The sequence below is a fragment of the Megalobrama amblycephala genome, linkage group LG1 (assembly GCF_018812025.1).
Source record: "Megalobrama amblycephala isolate DHTTF-2021 linkage group LG1, ASM1881202v1, whole genome shotgun sequence".
Lineage (NCBI taxonomy): Eukaryota > Metazoa > Chordata > Actinopteri > Cypriniformes > Xenocyprididae > Megalobrama > Megalobrama amblycephala.
Window position 1 is genome coordinate 39,690,904 of NC_063044.1, and position 13,903 is coordinate 39,704,806.

The 13,903-nt window shown below is 39.0% G+C and overlaps 1 protein-coding gene across 2 annotated transcripts in view; it reads right to left on the reverse strand.

Moving 5' to 3' along the window:
- Positions 1-13,903, reverse strand: part of sdk1a (sidekick cell adhesion molecule 1a) — a 355,129-nt gene that overhangs the window by 90,098 nt on the left and 251,128 nt on the right. For both annotated transcript variants that reach the window (XM_048192576.1, XM_048192584.1), the window contains exons 10-14: positions 12,223-12,339; positions 10,074-10,241; positions 8,433-8,535; positions 8,000-8,173; positions 4,089-4,225 (exon numbers count right to left, since the gene is read on the reverse strand). In XM_048192576.1, the coding sequence (XP_048048533.1) occupies positions 4,089-4,225; positions 8,000-8,173; positions 8,433-8,535; positions 10,074-10,241; positions 12,223-12,339 (699 nt within the window). The remainder of the gene's footprint in view (positions 1-4,088; positions 4,226-7,999; positions 8,174-8,432; positions 8,536-10,073; positions 10,242-12,222; positions 12,340-13,903) is intronic.

Here is a 13,903-nt window from a genome sequence, read left to right on the forward strand (position 1 = left end):
TGAAGAAAATATTGGCTCACGTGATTTGAAAGTCTTTTAGTTTTCATTTTATTCAAATTCAAAAATTGTCCTAACATTTCCAGAATTCGGGTTGTATTAAATATTTATGTTTTATTTTTTTCCGCCTATAATGTTAATATCTCTAACACCAAAACTGTCATAATTTGTTCTATAACCATTTCCACCCCATTGCTGAACCTTAGAATTAATAAGGCCTTTTCTGCTACTGAACCAAAGACGTCTCTATGTAAATGAATTCTGACGTGATTGGCTAACCACTCTGAACATAAAATGAAAAACACTTACATAAGTTTTGTTTGCTTATGCATTTCCATAATAATGACCCTTTTAACTAAAGAACTTTTAAGCGTATTCATTTCTGGAAATGTTATTAATGAAAGTAATTATACAGTTAAACATTGTTTTCTGTCTTCTAAAGACACATGGTGGCTTATATAAAATTACACAATTTGCATATGTGCATAATCAAGCATAATCACATGATACTTGTCAAGATATTTTACACAAATTAGTCATCCACTCATAATTACATAATATGCTTGAGTCTGGACTTGCCATTATTACTTAATGACACTTAATGACCAGCCATGCAGCTTCAGAAATTATACACCAGACTCCAAACCAAATGTGCGATGAGATGAGGTTGAGATCAAAAAATATTAATACAATCTTTTTATGAGTAAATATCTCATGATTCTAAACACAAGTACCAATCCATTAATGAGGAAGAAAATTAACAATTGCATTTCAATTCACGGTCTTTGAAGGAAAAAAAAAAATGTAGTCGACGAGAGAGCAGGTTTTTCTCACTTTCTCTGAAATGTGTTTCTAATGGGACTTCCCAGCCCTATTACACCCTGCACCAGTAATCTTCACCTCCACTCCGGCACATTCCTCACTGTCCTCTTCCAGCCCCAGAAGATCAATCTACTTAGGTGGGTTTTTCCCCGGTTCTGTAATACCGCAGCCTTTTACACCACTGGGTGACACTAACTGACATCAACTCGTACATGTAGCACGTGCTGTGGAGACAGAGAGCAGCTACGCACGTTCTGGACTGGCTGAACATTCAGATGCATAATGGGTGGATGTGAATGAGGCACTGAGCTCAGTATTTTCTTTTACAATGCCTGCTCGGCTCAATCACTGGGTGGGATTTACTTTAAAATGATCCCACAGAGCAAATGGCTATACGGTGACCCCAAGAAGTATTTGGACACCTTATTCACATTTAAAATTATTTGATTTCTATATCTCTCTTCTGAGCCACTCTAGCTTAAATAGCTTTTGATTAAGTGGTGTCAAGGTGATTTTTACTGGATTTAAGAAGTCAGGCTGAATTCAGAATAGCATCGGTTCTGGAAGTAAAAATGCCATTCAGTTGCTTCACAGGGAAATTGATTTTGAATGATAAATTATAAATCTCTAAAGACAGACGTACTGTGAGCTATGAGGTTGTTAAGGGATAGTTCCCCAAAAATGAAAATTACCCAATAATTTACTCACCCTCAAGCCATCCTAGGTGTACATGACTTTCTTCTTTGAGCCAAAACACTATCAGAGTTATATTAAAAATATCTTGGCTCTTCCAAGCTTTATATTTATATTTATATTTGAAGTCCAAAAAAGTGCATCCATCGATCATAAAACGTACTCCATGCAGCTTCGGGGGTTAATAAAGGACTTCTAAAGTGAATTGATGCGTTTGCAACAAATATCCTTATTTAAAACTTAATAAAGTAAGATAACGAGCTTCCGGCACGCCAGCCATACGCATTCGACTTGTGTCCAAAAAGCATTAACTTCCGTGACGTAGTACACAATGACATGACGTAGCATGCGTTGTAACGCAGAACATAGCATAGTACATCATAGCGTAGCGTAGAACGTCATGGCATTGTGTACTACGTCACGGAAGTTAATGCTTTTTGGACGTAAGTCGAATGTGTATGGCTGGACTACGTCAGGCCTTCAGAAGGCCTTTGTTAACCCTTTTTGAGGGTGAGTAAATTATGGGGTAATTTATATTTTTGGGTGAACTATCACTTTAATCGATGGTAGGCCTATATGCTTTTGTTGAAGCCTTTAGCCTGCATTATTTCAACTTTTAAAAAAAATAATGTTTAACAGTCGAATTTATAGTGAAAAACTACATAGTCCATGATTCTGCAGAGAAATGTACACCAATCAGGGAATAGAACAAGGAAATTGCACCAAAAGGACTCTTTAGCGCCCACCCACTCCCATGAAACAATTCAAATGATGTCATATATATACAGTGGGTACTTAAATTTAAATTTAAATAAACTTAAATTTTTCACTCTTTGTTATATCACTCTTTGAACAGTCACGGAGTTGTTGTGAAGCCACTCCTTCGTTATTTTAGCTGTGTGCTTAGGGTCAGTGTCTTGTTGGAAGGTAAACCTTCGGCCCAGTCTGAGGTCCTGAGCACTCTGGAGGATATCCCTGTACTTGGCCGCATTCATCTTTCCCTCGATTGCAACCAGTCGTCCTGTCCCTGCAGCTGAAAAACACCCCCACAGCATGATGCTGCCACCACCATGCTTCACTGTTGGGACTGTATTGGACAGGTGATGAGCAGTGCCTGGTTTTCTCCACACATACCGCTTAGAATTAAGGCCAAAAAGTTCTATCTTGGTCTCATCAGACCAGAGAATCTTATTTCTCACCATCTTGGAGTTCTTCAGGTGTTTTTTAACAAACTCCATGTGGGCTTCATGTGTCTTGCACTGAGGAGAGGCTTCCGTCGGGCCACTCTGCCATAAAGCCCCGACTGGTGGAGGGCTGCAGTGATGGTTGACTTTCCACAACTTTCTCCCATCTCCCGACTGCATCTCTGGAGCTCAGCCACAGTGATCTTTGGGTTCTTCTTTACCTCTCTCACCAAGGTCCTTCTTGCCCGATAGCTCAGTTTGGCTGGACGGCCAGCTCTAGGAAGGGTTCTAGTCGTCCTAAACGTCTTCCATTTAAGGATTATGGAGGCCACTGTGCTCTTAGGAACCTTAAGTGCAGCAGAATTTTTTTTATAACCTTGGCCAGATCTGTGCCTTGCCCCAATTCTGTCTCTGTGCTCTTCAGGCAGTTCCTTTGACCTCATGATTCTCATTTGCTCTGACATGCACTGTGAGCTGTAAGGTCTTATATAGACAGGTGTGTGGCTTTCCTAATCAAGTCCAATCAATATAATCAAACACAGCTGGACTCAAATGAAGGTGTAGATCCATCTCAAGGATGATCAGAAGAAATGGACAGCACCTGAGTTAAATATATGAGTGTCTGAATACTTAGGACCATGTGATATTTCAGTTTTTCTTTTTTAATAAATCTGCAAAAATGTCAACAATTCTGTGTTTTTCTGTCAATATGGGGTGCTGTGTGTACATTAATGAGGAAAAATAACTTTCAACTTAAATGATTTTAGCAAATGGCTGCAATATAACAAAGAGTGAAAAATGTAAGGGGGTCTGAATACTTTCCATACCCACTGTATATACACACACAAACTCATCATACATATAAAACTTTAAATTCAATTTAAAGTTTTATATATATTGCTTTTAATTTGATTGTCATTCACAATGTTTCATTGTTCACAATCTTGTCTTTTTGTCCAAATTTCAAATATTTTTTTGCTTCAAATCAAGGTTTGTAATTTTGTGATTGACATCATAGCTGCTTGGTTTGATTCAATGTTTAGAACTCTTAAATGAAGGATTTTTAAAAATCCCTATTGGAAAATGAATGGGGAAAATGCTGAAAAAAAGTGGACGGACACTGCTAGGATGCCATTCCCAATTCAGCCTCAGTTCCCCTCAAGCTGACGTAGGTGTCCTAGCAGAGTGTAGTTCATCACATTTGAAAAACTTACATCCGACAACCAAAAAAATGTGCTCAAAAATTTGTAAAATCAAACAAACTAATTTATATATTTCTTTACATGGCAATTGGGTTACTAATGAAACTATATTTGCCCCAGGCTAGGTACAATGATGGATGAAGGGGAGTACACCAGTGTGTGTTTGTGAGTGTGTCTGCATGTATCTTACTGTTCTCTGAGAGCTCAACCACATAATGCAGTAGGGGGCTGTTTCCATCAAAGGGTCTCATCCAGGACAGGTCCACGCTGCGGCTGTCATTGGTGTTCAGGCTGGCCTGCAGGTTTCGAGGCGAGTGTGGCAGCTCTCTATGAGGACATAGAACAGCAAATAAGGGCAAAATAAGGGCTGTTTCACAATTCTCACACAAGCACTGCATAAACAAAGCTAGCATTATCACATAGCTACAGCTCTATACAGAACACGAAGTGATTTATATGTTACTACATTAAGTATTTTGCAATAAATAATCAAATCTGAATGCTACATGAATATTACATGAATGCTACCAGACGTTTATTGTGGTATGGGTCGGTTAATGATTTTATCTTTGGGACTGCCCTTCCTAGTAGGCTTCCTTGGCCAATTTTCAGATCTTCTCAGATATTCACTTCTACTGCAGTGTCCTCCATGTTCAAAAGGATTGTGATTCCAAATTCAGCCTGAATCTCACAGCCAGTCGAAGGCAGGCATTCATTTGCATTTGTCTTGATTTTCTTCTTCACACTAGCTTTTTTTTTTTTAAATTCTATTGATTTCTTTATTAATCATTTCATATGCATCCTGCTGAGACCAGGCACCGAGCACCAACGGTTGCGCTCGGAAAGTTTGTGTTCTCCTCTAAATTAAACCCATGGAGAGAACCAGCAAAGCTTAAGATTTCATCACCTTTTGCATGTTTTTTTTTTTTTTTCTCAGAAGGAAGACTGTGACGTTTACACAGGTATAAAAAAAAAAACTGCTATTCCTTTACATGATGTTAACTAGTAAATTGCAAAATGTTTAATACCTTTGATTTCACTTAAATAATATTAATATCAAATATTTTTGGGTGAACTATCTCTTTAATATCTTAGTAATTTTGCTTCGAAAGTAACTTTATCTTGTATTAAGGATTTTTTAGATACTATCCATTACAGATAGTATATTAGAGCACAAGGTGAACACATTTTTGCACATAGAGAGTTAACATAAAAATAACAGAATGGCAGCAAAATAAAATTGAACTTAGTATTAATGCTTTTGTTCAGATTGTTGGACAATCAGTGTTTATTTGTAAAGGCGTGGGCTGTGATCGCTGAAGGTGGAGAAAGAACGGATGGGTGACTTCAGCCACTGGGGAAAGTCCTCTTGACAACATGCCTGATTCCACACAACCATCTGATACCACCAAGGCATCTTCTCCAGTTTAATGAGGAGCCAGAAAACCCACAAACAGATAATGAGTCTTAGTTCCACACAACATTAGCCTCATGAAATCTGCATAAAGTACACACACCCGCTGGTTACTGCAGTCTTCCAGCGGTTTATTTCTGGAGAGCTTCTGAGGGGATTTTATTCCCTCATCATATTGTGGTACAGAGTCATAAGCAAAGGCTTTAGGTGTTAAAATGTTTACGCTGCCAAGATTTAGCTTTTATTTTGGGTTTAAGGATTCGACTGACAGACACGGATCATAAATGGAGTTTCAAATAGCCGGGATGAAGAAATATACCCACTCAGAGACTGGTCAAAAGGTCAAAAGCTTTTTAGGAGATGGTCAGGACGTTTTTTTCTTTTTTTTTCTGGATAGAGAGTTAGAAAAGCACTCATAAATACTAGCAAACTAGCTACTTCAAAGATTAGGTTTTGAAAGTCAGGTTAAAGGCAAAGAACACAGACATGAAAAAAACTTCTTTGATTAAATAAAAAGCTTTAAAAGTTACAATTATCAGACTGTTGATGAATATTAAAATAGAGTATAAGCAGTTGGAATCCAGAATGAAAGGTTACATTGAAAAAGGTTACTGAGGAAAGGTCAGTCTACACACTCATGCTGAGAGTAGAAATCCACTCAAGTAGTGCATGCAGATGCTGCAGTAGGTGAGCAAACAAAATGCAGAAGAAAGCTAAAGAAACAAAACTGTCCAATTCAAGTAGATAGGAGTTGGTGTCCTTTGCAAAATAGTAAGCCTGCGCTGCAGTTTTGTTGTCTGTCACAGAGCTCTTGACAGTCGGGAGACAAAAAAAAAATCCTACAGGCTTGTTCGCACCATAGACAAAACTTTTTAAAACTATAAAGTTAATAATCACTCTAATAGTGAAGTCCACATCACAGCTGAATTGATAACACAAGAGAAACTATATTGATGGAATCCCTTTCAGACATTGACAGCAAATCAGAATCCAGGAGCTTTTAAAGTGGGAGACGATACAGGGCAGCTCTTTAAAGGGGTCATGAACTGTGCTGTTTTATAAAGTTTCCTGGGTTGCACTTGTAATGTTAGTATGCTTTTTACATCAAAAATGGTCATAATTTAGAAATAAAAGGCATTTTTGCTACCCTGATTTTAGCCCTCTGATTTGAACGCTCTGTTTTAAGGGGCGTGTCTGCTGTGAGACTTCAGTGTAAACGCCCACTGCTGTGATTGGCTAACATCTTTCCATTTGAAATAGCCAAGTATTACACTCTCTTTTAGCACGTTTTTACTATTACAGTTCTCAAGGTTAACTAGTCGTGAAAAGTGCTGCATTACATTTAGATCGTGGCATGAAAGGTTGCAGAGATGAACACTGTAGTCGATCACAGACATGTTGAGCGCATGAAAGCAGTGATCTCGTCATTGCAACTCAATTTTTGCACACTAACAAATGCTTTCATTGTCACTAACAGTGTAAATGCGATATAAGAGATTCGTTGAATAAAACGAGAGTTTTGGTGCGTGTCCAGAACTCATTCACTGATAAACTCGCACTGTTTGATTGACATCTCCAATGACTGCAAAGGGAGCGTTCTTTGATTACTTTCTTTATATAATTTAATCACCGCTGAAATAACAGATTATTTTCATCCTACTAATGCTGAAGTTGATCGTTAGTCACTGGTTTGATTACTGACACACAGACAAAGAACATTTGACTGTACATGAATCATTACATATCAGATCAGGCATTAGAATTAACACAGTTACTTACATGTTGTTGCATTACTGTCGAGTCCATATCGTAAAAGTCTGTTTGCAAAGCCTGCGCTGAAATGTGATTGATTTACCAAAGAATCCACAGTGAAATACTGAGTAAGCAAGAGGAAAATTTGAAGAAAGGCTATAGAAAGAGAGATGCCTGATAGACATTACAAAAAAGAAAATGTCAGAGGAATATCTCTGGAACAAGATGGGTTATGATCAGGCAAGTGCTTTAGGACTTGCGTTAATATTAGAAAAGCTTTCCAGCGCTGGAGAGACCTAAGCGGAAAGGCCAGAAAACAGACGCCAAGGTTGTGTTGTTTCTGCTCTATATGTGAGTAACATTGGTTTTGAGTTTGTGCTGCTGGCGACTAACAACAATCTCTTGCTTGTATATACTCATGTATTGTGTGTTCACTTTTTGTTCTTCCCTGTCGTTCGTTTGTCATCTTTTGCGAAGCTTTATTGACTTCTGCTATGATAAAGACTTTTGCATTGCATGTTCATGCATTTTGGGGGCGGAGCAATATAAGGAGGGGTGTGTTTGTTTGGGTTGATTTGACAATGATTCTCAGAAATGGCTTACTGCACCTTTAAATCTGTTCAATTCATATATCATATACCCGATCACTTAGAGAAGTAATATCACAACCCTCCTCAACAAGCCTCATGATTTGAGGTATCATTCATGTCTGCAGCAGAAACGGTGTGAGGTGAGTTACATGACAAAGTTGAATACTTAGGGTTAGAGGTTTTTGAGAGACAGCATATATTTCGCTTTTCAGTTACGTCCTCACACTTCAAAGGCAGCTGGTGAAAAATGATGCGCTACGTGCACCTGGAAGGTGACATACATCCATCAGCACAGTGCATTAGTCAGCCTAATGCTCAGAGATGAAGGGAAGCTAAGTCACTCACATGACCTCCAGACGGGCCGCCTTGGAGTCGTTGCCGGCCTGAGAGATGACGTCACAGGTATAGTCCCCGATGTCCCCGGACCAGGTTTGACTGATGTGCAAGGAGCCCTCCTGCAGGCTGATACGCCCCCCTCTGGTCTGGCTCACTAACTCTTCATCCTTTTTCCACACGTACCTGCCAAGTGAAGGAGACGGGGAGCGGAAGAGAACTCTATCACAGTCAAACTGACACAGGGGGAGCGCAGGAAACAGCGCTGGCTCATTACACTGATATCCAGCATATTAGCGCTGAATTAACTGTACAACACTACGGATCGCGCTTTGAATCAACTTCAAGGCCTGTGGGCTGACACTCTGAATTAACATTACAATCAAACCGAGTGTGGAGCCCAGACGAGAAGAGGAAGCAGCACAGCTCGTTTGTCATCACCCACCTCACTTCCACGCGCGGGTCGTGGGTGGCGCCACACTCCAAAATGGCTGTGGTCCCCTTAATGACACGTCTGTCCATGGGAGGGCTGGATATGGATGTGCGACCTTGGAGAAAAACACAACATCGTTGATTCTGCATGAGTTTAATGTTTCCAAGAACCAAACGGCTACGCTTCACTGTATAACCGCCTCTTCACATGTCAATGGCCGAGCGTATTTCCCTCCCGCTGAGACAATTCCAGGACTTTACATGCTCTGATCAGTGTGTAATAACAAGTCTGGATGCTGTAGATATCACCTTGCTTAGCTGCAGTTTATCATGCTCTGCTCTGACTTTATTTATTGAAGACATGTTTATTGAATAAATGTATTATTAAAGGAAGGAAGTTTGATTTGAGTTTTGCTTTTGCATTTGCCCAATCCAGAACCACACATTTCCACTGAAATAACGGTAGTTATTTTATCAACGCCTCTTTTTTCTCTGTACTCTTATATTTGGTGTACACCATAGCGAATACAGAAATCTTGATGGGTATTTTAAAACATCTAGATACTGTTTAACTTGTTTTCTTCTCTGTGACAATTGAGTGTCATAAATGGAACAGTGCTGCTTTGAGTACCAGAGGAACCAATGTATTTCTGCTTTTCTATAAGCACCATCTACTGTCAAAGGTGAAATTGCACTTTCATTCAGTCCGTCTGCATTTGTTACGCAATGGTCGGAACAGACGCTTTGTATGGGAAAATCAGACCATATATACAGTATGTGCCAAACATTCATGTTGATGTGAACAGGCCTTTATAGTTGAGCTATGGTGCATTATAGAATATTTGAACCTCAATCAACTGTTGTGCAATGAACATAAATAGGTGCTGGTTGAAGCTGAGCTACAGTCCACTTATCTAGGTCTGTAAGTCTGTAAAAAATATGATTACAGTCCATCTGAAATTCAACTTTTAAAATGCATGTAAATGCAAACTAGGACTTGTAAACAAAAACCACATTGTGCTATGTTTGTTTGTGATGTAACAATCAGCTTGTTTCCATCATGGAATAATAATAAAAAAAAAGATAATTGCAACGTTTATATCAAATTATGACTTTATATCTTGCAATCTGGCCATACAAACAGTTTATATCTCTTTTAAGAGGCACCTAATATCGTAGACGAAAGGATCTGTCTTTATCACAAAATGCATATTTTGTTCAAGAAATGTTTTGGTACATTCCATTTTGTATTCATATTAATAGACAAAATAAAATATTAAATGAACAAAATTAATATTTAATTCATGACGTTCATTTCGTGATCCAGTCAGACACTTTCCTTCACAAAATTAGGCAGATCCAGGCCAGGATTGGCCATCGGGAGCAGTGGAAAAGATCCCAGAGGCCTAGTGACTGGTTTGACTCACTGCCACCCTTATTTACATTCATTTCATCTAACTTAAAATCCCAAGATATAAACTGATGTGCAAGAATTAAAGTCAGAATTGTGAGATTAAAAAAAAAAAAAAAAAAAAAAAAAATCCGTGGCAGAAACAGGCTTCCATATTGACATCATCTTTCCTCTTTCAAGTCAGTGAAAAAGCATATTCTGAAAGATGCTCGCAAATGCTTTCTGATTAAGTGTGTTTCTTACTCCATACGGTGAGGGAGGCGCTGGCGTTGATCGCTCCCTCTGAGTTAGCGGCGAAGCAGGTGTACATGCCCGTGTCCTGCAGCACCACCGGTTGAACCTGCAGACCGCCGGACTCCAGCAGGGTGAAACGTGGAATCTGCATTGAACCGCTGGCGAGGATCTGAGTATCTGTTATGCATAAACAGACACAAACACACATACACACACACACACACACACACACACACACACACACACACACACACACACACACACACACACAAACAAACCAGTTAGTTCAATATCTCGCTTCGGCTTCCATATAAGGAATTAATAGAGCATCACTATGCGTGGTGGTGTTGGAGCTCGGGATGATTTTATTACAGGCTTAAAGTTTTCCCAGAGGAAAAAGCGCCTGCAGAGCTCTCTACCTTGTTAGGGGCCGCTATTATATATGGCGCTTCATAATTGGGAATGCTATGGAAACGACTTCATGAATATAGCCAAAACAGTTGTAGAATTTAATGGAAGATTTTTTGTTACTCTTGCATGAAATTATCTTTTGTGTTGCCAATCGGCTGCAACAAAGACATCTTAATGGCTTCCTGTGAAGCACAAAACACACAACCTCATACATCAACTGATGGCTCTGCCGCAGCAACAAAATGCAAAAATGCCAGCGATCTGGCTGTAATAAGTCAAATATAGCACTAGTAAACATAACAAAAAAGCAGGGCTAAGATGGCCCCATGTTAATACTGACAGTACATTGATGCTCTGTTCCAAAACCTAGCTAGCTGCCTATGAAGACAACATCTTAAAGGTGCCCTAGATTCAAAAATTGAATTTATCTTGGCATAGTTAAATAACAAGAGTTCAGTACATGGAAATGACATACAGTGAGTCTCAAACTCCATTGTTTCCTCCTTCTTATATAAATCTCATTTGTTTAAAAGACCTCCGAAGAACAGACGAATCTCAACATAACACCGACTGTTACGTAACAGTCGGGGTGTACACCCCCAATATTTGCATATGCCAGCCCATGTTCCCAACATTATGAAAGGCATTAGACAAGGGCAGAACGTCTGGATCTGCACAGGTGAATCATCAGACTAGGTAAGCAAGCAAGAACAACAGCAAAAAATGGCAGATGGAGCAATAATAACTGACATGATCCATGATATCATGATATTTTTAGTGATATTTGTCTTTCTAAATGTTTTGTTAGCATGTTGCTAATGTACTGTTAAATGTGGTTAAAGTTACCATCGTTTCTTACCGTATTCACGGAGACAAGAGCCGACGCTATTTTCATTTTTAAACACTTGCAGTCTGTATAAACACAACTTCATTCTTTATAAATCTCTCCAACAGTGTAGCATTAGCCGTTAGCCACAGAGCACAACCTCAAATCCATTCAGAATCAATGTAAACATCAAAATAAACACTGTACTTACACGATTAGACATGCTGCATGACAAACACTTTGTAAAGATCCATTTTGAGGGTTATATTAGCTGTGTGAACTTTTTTTATGTTGTTTAAGGCAAGCGCGAGCTCTTGGGGCGTGGAGCATGAGATTTAAAGGGCCACACACCCTGAATCGGCTCATTTCTAATGATGCCCCAAAATAGGCAGTTAAAAAAAAATGAATTAAAAAAATCTATGGGGTATTTTGAGCTGAAACTTCACAGACACATTCAGGGGACACCTTAGACTTATATTACATCTTTTAAAAAAAATGTTCTAGGGCACCTTTAAGGCAGAATATATGCTATCAATGTGAAGACTGTTCCAAAAAGTGAGCAATTTCATCATGCTGCATCCCAGTAAACCTATTTTTGACCAAAATCTAATGCAGAATCCAATGTATTCATGGAGAAGGCAAACTCAGAATGCATTGTGACAACAACAGGGACAAAAAAATGAATCCAAATGTATTTTTATGTCACATCAAACTCTAGTGAAATCAATTGTGAGTCGAGTCCCTTGTACAAAGACTGCGTATGTTTTTGCCTATGTATTTTAACCATTCGAGACTGAATGGTTAAGATACTCCCCAGGCAACTCCACAGGAATGGAACAGAGCTCAGATGTGATTTTAGCCTCATTTATTAATTCAGATGTTAAATGCTCAAAATCTAACAACACATTGCACTAGCATTACCTCTCTTCCAGATGATGGCTGCTTTAGGGGCCCCAGATACCTGACAGGTGAACGTAGCCACCGCTCCGTCTGTGACAGTGATGTCGACCGGTGGCACGATGAAGGCCGGAGCCATACCTGCAGAACACACAGTCACATTTTTAATCAGGACGAGAAAACGACACATCGGTTCAGTAGCCCCACATTCACGCCTAATGCAGTCCACCCACACACCCCCACAGGAACACGCAAATTATTACAAGAGGACAAACAACAGCCAGTAAATTGTATTAAAACAATGTTAAGCCCATCAAAACACTACTGATGCTTTTTATTGCGATCCAGGACATGTCTGCAAATTTGTGTTTCAAATCGGACATGGTAAACAACTGGCATGAATCTAATTATACTGTTCTGATTCGGTGCCCAATGTGGCAATGTGGAGTTGCTACTGTAGGTCATTTTTAGTAGGCAGAGATGTGTAAATGAACAGGTATTTCCATTTGGAAAAGTAAAGCATGTTGTTGTTTGAGAGCAAAAGATCACTGTTTGGATGCATTGTTGAATATGTGCCATATTCATTTGGAACAGTCGAGGCAGCAATATAAAACACATTATAGCTTCGTTTCCAATTACTTTACATCATTTTTTATCACGTGAATACTGATGCCATGGTAGGGCATGGCAGTATAACCAAAATCTTATATTATACTATAAATTAGTCATGGTAACATTATATATATCACAATCCAGTAATTTTTACTGACTGACCAATATTAATGTGACCAATATAGATACAGATTGTTGCAACAAATCATTTTGACCGTTGTAGTTTCAGTTATTTATTTTAAGCTGTTAATATTATGCAAAGTTGTTTTGTGATCTAAATGGATTTTTCATAGGCATCAGTGTCACATTATGTAACATATTTAAAGGTGATGTAAGATATTTTAATGTTAAAATACATTATCTTAACCCAGTTTACTGTTCATTGACTACTATTAGTATGCCATTCAAGGGTTTATTTCCCCCAAAAGTGTAAACATTTAGCCCCCCGCCCCCATGAGTTTGGGGTGTGGCTACTGTAGCAGGCGGAGCCAAAGGGACTATGGCAGACGTGCTACATGGGAAAAGATATTCAGCTTAGGGTAGAGTAGCAAGCCAAATTTCGCTGCATTTAGACCTTCAAAGATTAAACAGGCCATCATGGAGACATCAAAGCAAACGGGCCATTGCGATGTAACACAGTACAATGGACTCTTCAATACAACAACAAGACAAATGTTCCAGTTTATAATGTTTATTTTGATGTGTCCAATGTATACAGACTCAAATAGTTGCGGTGCATCATGTCAAAAAAACGCAGCAGGTGCCGATACATTGGATTTGTTTATTATAAGCGAGGTGATCACCTTAAGTATCACCTTAACTGTTCAGGTATTTTCAACTCCGTAATTTTGCTAAAACCAACTTCCCCAGTTTCCCTCTATTACCAGAAAAATCTCTGCTTGAGAAATTACTGTCAGCTTCTACAGGTGGTAATCGTATATCCTCTATCCATGCCATGTTACTTTCATCTAGTACATCCTCTCTTAACTGCTTGAAGATAACTTGGGAGAATGAGTTGCAAATCAAGTTATCGCAAGAGCTATGGTCTGAGGCCCTTGCTAGAGTTAACTCTACCACTGTATGCGCTCGACTA